The sequence below is a fragment of the Sardina pilchardus genome, chromosome 1 (assembly GCF_963854185.1).
Source record: "Sardina pilchardus chromosome 1, fSarPil1.1, whole genome shotgun sequence".
Classification (NCBI taxonomy): Eukaryota; Metazoa; Chordata; class Actinopteri; order Clupeiformes; family Clupeidae; genus Sardina; species Sardina pilchardus.
In genome coordinates, this window is record NC_084994.1 from 18,880,316 (window position 1) to 18,887,719 (window position 7,404).

Consider the following 7,404-nt stretch of genomic DNA (forward strand, 5'->3'; position numbering starts at 1 on the left):
TATCGGCGCGGAGGTTTTGGTAGACATGGCTTCGACGCTGGACCTCGGCGTAGATCGGGATGGAGGGTCTCTTCTCTGAAGGCACCGCACTCTCCACAGCAGCCGGGGACAGCATTGTGTTATTGCCAACGACCGCGTTCATTGTCTCATAATCACTCTGTGTTGATTGCAAAACGAAACAACAAACAAATAAAAAGACAAGTAAAACATCGAGGCTCTGTTATTTGATTTGAATGATGGACAGGGGGCAGAGTCTTGAGTCTAAATAAAGAAATGTAATTACTCTGCAAAAACAGATTACTTTTTACAGTTTAACACCTTGACGTTAAGTGGCAATACTGATGAGTTAGCTCAGTACACCCACATGCCACACTGCAGTTGTATTTTTACGGCCCCAGAGACAACACACATGACGACTTTTAAAATCATCTCTACAATGTTTTCATTAAAAGTAAAAAGGTAAGACACAAAAAATAGCACCAGAATAGTCGATCACACTCACCGTTTGGCTGTTCCGTGGTCTCACCTCATAGCTCAGTGAGATTGGGACTGAGGAGCAAGAAGAGCATTTAATTTATTTACGTGTGTGTGTGTGTGTGTGTGTGTGTGTGTGTGTGTGTGTGTGTGTGTGTGTGTGTGTGTGTGTGTGTGTGTGTGTGTGAGAGAGAGAGAGAGAGAGAGAGGGGAAAGGAGAGTTTTTTGTGTGTATAGTATGTTGTGTGTGTATGAGTATGGAAACAGTAGGTTGTACAGTACACACCACTTTGTGTGTAAATACTCTAGTGTGCCCTTACCGGTGTTGTGCTCACCACGCTCAGTGTTGCAGTGGAGTTTGAAGAAGAGCAGCAGGCTGAACACACACACTATGAGCAGAGCACAGGCACACACCAGGATAGGGAGGCTGAACCAGGACTCTGGAGAACAACATCACACAAGACAATTATCAGCTCAAGGCGTGTGTGTGTGTGTGTGTGTGTGTGTGTGTGTGTGTGTGTGTGTGTGTGTGTGTGTGTGTGTTAGAGGGCTGCATTGGGACTGGGACCCGCCGAGTCCCGTGGGACCCAACGCAAATCTGGCGGGAACAGGCGGCATGAACTTGACTGCGGGCGGGAGCGGGCGGCAGAAAAAAAACTCTGCGGGATCGAGATTTAGCATAGCAATAAAATGGAGAGCATAATTGGAGTGGAAAGCCTAGCCTAGCCTTGCCTTCCATTGGTGGTTCATCGTGCACGCTCTGTTGTGACTGTCATGACACAGTTGTTTTCTATTCAAGCAGCTGTTTTTTTCTCTTGCGGGATGGGTGAAGATACAAAATCAATGCATGTCTATTACAGTGCGGGCATAAATTATCAGAATTTTGCGGGAGCGGGTGGGACTAGACATATACATTGCGGGTGCAGGCGGGACTGTAACACACACTCCGCGGGTGCGAGCGGAAATGGTCAGAATTTCTGTTGATGCGGGCGGGATTGGGATGAAGAAAACAGTCCCGCGCAGGGCTCTAGTGTGTGTGTGTGTGTGTGTGTGTGTGTGTGTGTGTGTGTGTGTGTGTGTGTGTGTGTGTGTGTGTGTGTGTGTGTGTGTGCTCTTGCCTGTGTGTTCTCAGTGTGCTACTTTGTCTAATGTCGCCAGTCATCAACTGTTCCACCATAGAAAAGTTCCCAAAACATTGACAGTGAGTTGTCCCAGACAAGTGCCTTATAGACCCTTTCCATTTGTCCCTAGAGGGTGGCCAGTAATAATGGACGCAGAGAGTTTGAAATGACAATGAATCTTAACTTAATGGTCTGCAAAATATTGAATGCTTTGGGAACACACACATTTGTACTGTTGGGTCTATACAAGTGTATGTGTGTGTGTGAGTGTGTGTGTGTGTGTGTGTGTGTGTGTGTGTGTGTGTGTGTGTGTGTGTCTCGAGTGTCTCACCAAACTGGTGGTTTGCTCCATCTACTACTGAATGGTGGTTTGCTCCATCAACTCCTTCTGAATGGTTGTTGTTTACTCCATCAGTTCCTACTGACTGGTTGTTGGCCAGGGTGGTGAGGTTCACTCCAACTGTCAGCTCTAGAGGCTGCTGGATGCTCGTCAGACCAACAAGGCCTAAGAATAGCAACACACTATTGATATACCACTGGAACAACATGAAGAGTGTTGTACAGTAGGTGGGATTTTGTGTGTGTGTGTGTGTGTGTGTGTGTGTGTGTGTGTGTGTGTGTGTGTGTGTGTGTGTGTGTGGACGTGTGTGTGTGTGTGTGTGTGTGTGTGTGTGTGTGTGTGTGTGTGTGTGTGTGTGTGTGTGGCTTTTCACTCAACAATTTCCCGGATGATTCTATTTAGCTATTTATCACATAAAAAAAGGTCGTTAATAAATTATATGTTTTTGCACGCTGCAGCGCTATGACTCTTGCTACTGTGATGCAGGCATTGAGAATGTTGTAGACCGTGTATGTGACAGCACCAACATTATGGATTCTGAATCCTATAAACACTGTTTTACAATAGTACAATCTGCATTCATGTTGTTGAGCAACAAAGTCTGTGAACATTAAAGCTGATTTATTTGTTAGATGTGTGTGTGTGTGTGTGTTAGATACCTCCTTTCCTTGATTTGCCTGGTGTCTGATGAGTAGAATTTATGTCATTCTGCAGTTTACCATCACCTATCGGGGATGAAGTAAGTGGATAACAATGCTTTCTCTCACACACACACACACACACACACACACACACACACAAACAATCCACTCCCCACTACACATCCGAAATCACACACTCACCTGTCTGTACCTCCAGTTGAAACCTACAGGTGGGATCAGGATGTAATGGAATATGTATGCCTATCACATAATTCCCAGAATCCCCTGTTTTGACCTCATGAAACGTCACTCTGACCTGTTGCCCACTGGTATCGTCGTACAAAGACAGTCCTTCGACACTGACCACAGTGTCATGCTCGCTTGTGCGAATGCGTTCTTTTTCTGTGGAATCGACGACCTTGCTGAAGTATTTGGTGTTTATCTCATAGCCCTGTGGGTAGGTGCAGTTCATCATGAAAGCTCTGCCTTCGAGTGGCCTTCCTGTCTGCCCTCCAAAGGCTAGACAGAAATGCTATAAATGGTCATGGAATATGATACCCCATATGAAAAAGAAATAGAAAAAACTTGTACTGCCAGCAATGTGTTTTATAACTTGTACGATTTACTCTTGAAAGTGGCCCCTTTTCTCGTTTTCCTCATACATGTCATATAGCCCTTATAGTTTACAAAGTTTTATATGTTTCAGGTTACACAGATTTACTTAGGATCTTATAATGGTCTTATATGGGACAAGCTTCCAACCCATATGGAAAAGACATAGACAAATCATACACAATTTTACCATGTTTTATCTGAATGTTTATATGACAGTGAAACCATAATAAGATCCTTAGTAAATCTGTGTATGACATTGTATGAGGGAAAAAAAGTTTTGTATATAAAACACATTGCTGGCAGCTTAAGTTTTTTCTCTTTCTTTTTCATATGGGACTATTTAAGCAATATAGCGCGAGTGAGCGTGGGGTTGGTAATGGATATTCCCACGGGTGTTGTTCGGCTGTAGTCTCTTGCCCAATCATAAACAGAGACTGTAAATAGTTCCATCAAACCCAATTGTTGTATAAAGCTTCATGATTTGCCCGTTTCACAAGATGCCGCCTATCAACGAGGCAGACACCTGGATGCTGCATGCAGCAGAAAGGTAGAAACGGATAAGTGTATCATTAGTATCAACGAGGCAGACACCTGGATGCTGTGAAATGGGCTTATTAGTTTCCACTGTGACCTGTGGATACAGATATGAGAGCGATGTGCACATTCAGAAGATTTATACCGGTCTGCTAAAACTATTTTTACAAACGGACTGTTGAGCTCTCGTGGTGTTTCCCATGTAACCCCCTTCCGAGAATCTGTGTGCGCTTGAAAGTTTCAAATCCCTTATCCGTGTGTGCGTGCGTGTGTGTGTGTGGGTGTGCGTTTTACAATTTTCAAATCCTTCACTGGCTTCAGTTCATATGCATTAGCATGTCACATTCACAGAGGACATTGATTTCACTTCCAAGTTCCACAGTCACCGACTGGATTGGTTTAGTCACTGTACAGTACCTGAGAATGCTAGACTAAGTGGTTGATCGTCAACCCAACAGACATCAACATTCACATCCTCTTTGCACAACAGAAATGATAATCCTCGCTTCCCCCTCTCTCTCTACAATTTCCCATTCCACTCAAAGCTATAGATGAAATGTTGAAAGATTAATCAAGTTTTAATCGACATTGTATTTGCAAATATGCAGCAAAAAGAAAGGCAGGAGTAGTGCTAGTCTTCCCCAATAAGTAATCATTTTTAAATGTATTATATAGTAAATGAATATAATACTACATGATATAATATAGCATGATACAATAAATATTGAAGTTGATACAAAACAGTATTTGTTGCTATTTTTCCAAAGCATGTTAGTTTATGTGTGTCTGCAGCCTCATGTATTACATCAAAGAAAAGTTATGTAGCTGTACTTTCACTACTGTTAATTTCAGAAAATGTTGCAAGTCCCCTTCTGCCTATTTCTACTGGGAACGTATCACTGATGAGATACTAAAGGCAGAAAGGGCCCTGCTCTTTGCTGAGGTCAGAGACTTCATTCTTCAGCTTGTAGCCTAAATCAGTATAGCATCAGGCAACGTTTTAAGCCTATTTTTTTTAAATGATGTAGATCAACCACTAGATCACAATGGTAACAGCAACAACAAAGCCACAGTGATCTGTGTGGTGCATTGTATATAAAGTGGATTTAAAGCACTGGTGGAAATGTACAGTATATGCTGCACTTTAAGTAAGGGTTAACCCCCCTCTGAAGCGTCCAATTTCCACCACCACGTCCATCAACTCTATGTGTGTAATGGGACACCTCAAAGACTGCTATTCCATTTATACAGGATCTGCATGAACAGCACAGAAATGATGAATCTCTGGCAGTAACTGAATTAAGACTCATTGTAGGCATAGTCTAGTAACTAAATGAAGGCTAATTGTAGGCATAGTCTAGTAACTAAATTAAGGCTAATTGTAGACATAGTAACTAAATTAAGGCTACTGTAGATACAGTCTATAGACCAAGGCAACAACTGACAAATCATACATCTCTGGCAGTAGCTCAATTAAGGCTAATTGTAGACATAGTCTAGTAACTAAATGAAGGCTATTGTAGACAAAGTCTATACACCAAAGCCTCAACTGACCTGGGACCAGGTGGAGCAATCCCGAGAGGAGGGGGAGGCAGAGGATCATGACTGTAGGACAGCCGCAGGTGAACTGAGGATGCACAACTGCACAGATGAGACAGCCAACAACAGGGTGCACTTCTTCATTCTCAGTATAAGTGTGGAGGTGGAGGGGATTTTTGTGTGTGTGTGTGTGTGTGTGTGTGTATGTGTGTGTGTGTGTGTGTGTGTGTGTGTGGGATGGTGGGTGTGGGTGGGGGGTATATGTGTGTGTGTGTGTGTGTGTGTGTGTGTGTGTGTGTGTGTGTGTGTGTGTGTGTGTGTGTGTGTGTTTGTGCTTGTATGTTTGATACCATGCTAAAGTTGCCTAAAAAGAGGAATATACTGCAAAATCATCATTTGACAATTGATCTTAATGCCTAAATTCAAAAAATGAGTACAATTCTAACCGCTGAGGACACCAATTTATTTAATTAACTATCCCATGGCATGACACTATATGGAACACCACAACAGTGACCCATCCACCATACAGGCCTGTGGGATTGATCACATTCCTCAGTCCTTGAGAAAAGGCAATAGACAAAGGCAGCTGAATAAACGGGAAGCTTTTTGGATTTACAACTTGCAGGCTACCAAATATCCAGGATTAAATGAGGAACTTGACCTCAGTGTTTATCTCTGATGCTTTTTCTGTCCTTTGGGGTGTCTGTAATTCATACACTTTGCTTGTATTTTAATGTTATTTGTTACCTATTCGTTGTGCATGTTCATGAATTAATTTTGCGTATATACGAAGTTTATCTGCAAAGAAGTGGAAATGATGACATCTGCTGTCGTTTGTGTGTACTAACACCTGTTACCTGTGCACCTGAGTTGCCAGATGGAGGCTTCTGATTGGACTGTTAGGTCATAAGGAACTGTTCTTGTTTGAAATCTGCTTAACTCCCGGAAGAAGGCATGTAGCCGAAACGCGTCTGAGTTTTTTTAGAGGGTTAATATGACCAAGCCATAACAATAAAGGCTTTTTAAACTTTTTCAACCAAGAGTGCCTTGGAGTTTCTTTGTTTGTTGGCATGTGAAGAGTTTGTTTTCCTTGGTAACTAAACAAACATGATGTGAGCACATTTTTATTTTAGTAATTTGAATATTGCCAAATGTTGCATGTTGGTCTATCTCTATTTTATCAAAACACTACACACACATCTTCCTCTTTGTGCTACATTTGCCATCCATTTCTGTTCCTTCCTTCTGACAAGGGCTAACCACTTCATCACACCCAATAATTATGTTTAAACAACTGGTTCATGGGTGTGGAAGGTAAAACTGAACCTTCCCTTGATCATCACCAAAGATTGTAGAACAGAGCTCTGTTCTAGAATCTTTGATCATCACTGACAATTGCCAGTTTCAGCGATTGCATGCACATAGCAGCTGTGGCGGCAACATAGGTCGGCAGCAGGAAAGGTTCCGGTGGTAGATATACGGCCATATGAATTCAGAAAGCACAACAAAAAAAAGCTCCCTCTGTAAAAAGGCCGTGAACATTGCGGAAATGTACGTCTGTCTTAAAGCGGCTTATATCTCCGTTTCTAGAAGACAAACAGGGATTTTGATGAAAACCAGCCACTGTTTGGCTTGGGATTTCTCGGGAATGGAGACACGTAGAAATAAACGGTTTTCACCCACTGAGAGCTCAGAGTCTCACCTTTCAAATGAGCCATAGTATGTGTCCATAACTATAACATAGAATACGCTGTGGCTTTTCAAAAATAGTCAAAAATGATCTAGTTTGCTGGCACTCTGGGACATAGCTTCCAAAAACCATGCGACATTCAAAGAGTTAACTTTTATTTTCTATTTGGTCTGTTATGGAATCATGCATTGACCAATTTTGGCACAGTTCTGCTTTATACATATTCAGTATATTCATTCTAGAGTTTTATTTTAGCTGAAATGTGATACATCTTTTTTTTTTTTTCCCGAAACCATCAATATTTGGCATATCAACACTATTTACATAGTAATTTGAATGAGACCACTGCTGCCTCCCTCTCTCTCTCTCTCTCTCTCTCTCTCTCTCTCTCTGGGGTGCTTAACCAGATATCAAGGAAACACACAGCCCTCAGTCATTCAGTGCCGA

General features: G+C 42.2%; 1 protein-coding gene across 2 annotated transcripts in view; it reads right to left on the minus strand.

Annotated features, from left to right (window-relative positions):
* Positions 1-5,363, minus strand: part of LOC134083879 (uncharacterized) — a 6,110-nt gene extending 747 nt beyond the window's left edge. The window contains exons 1-6 of one of the 2 annotated variants that reach the window (XM_062539835.1): positions 5,280-5,363; positions 2,595-2,660; positions 1,927-2,100; positions 795-914; positions 503-549; positions 1-157 (exon numbers count right to left, since the gene is read on the minus strand). The exon at positions 1-157 is cut by the window's left edge and continues 747 nt beyond it. In XM_062539835.1, coding sequence (XP_062395819.1) covers positions 1-157; positions 503-549; positions 795-914; positions 1,927-2,100; positions 2,595-2,660; positions 5,280-5,328 — 613 coding nt within the window. In that variant the 5' untranslated portion in view covers positions 5,329-5,363. Of the gene's footprint in view, positions 158-502; positions 550-794; positions 915-1,926; positions 2,101-2,594; positions 2,661-2,777; positions 3,183-5,279 lie in introns of those variants that run through there. The other variant, XM_062539833.1, reaches the window with a different exon arrangement.
* Between the last annotated feature and the right edge of the window lie 2,041 nt (positions 5,364-7,404).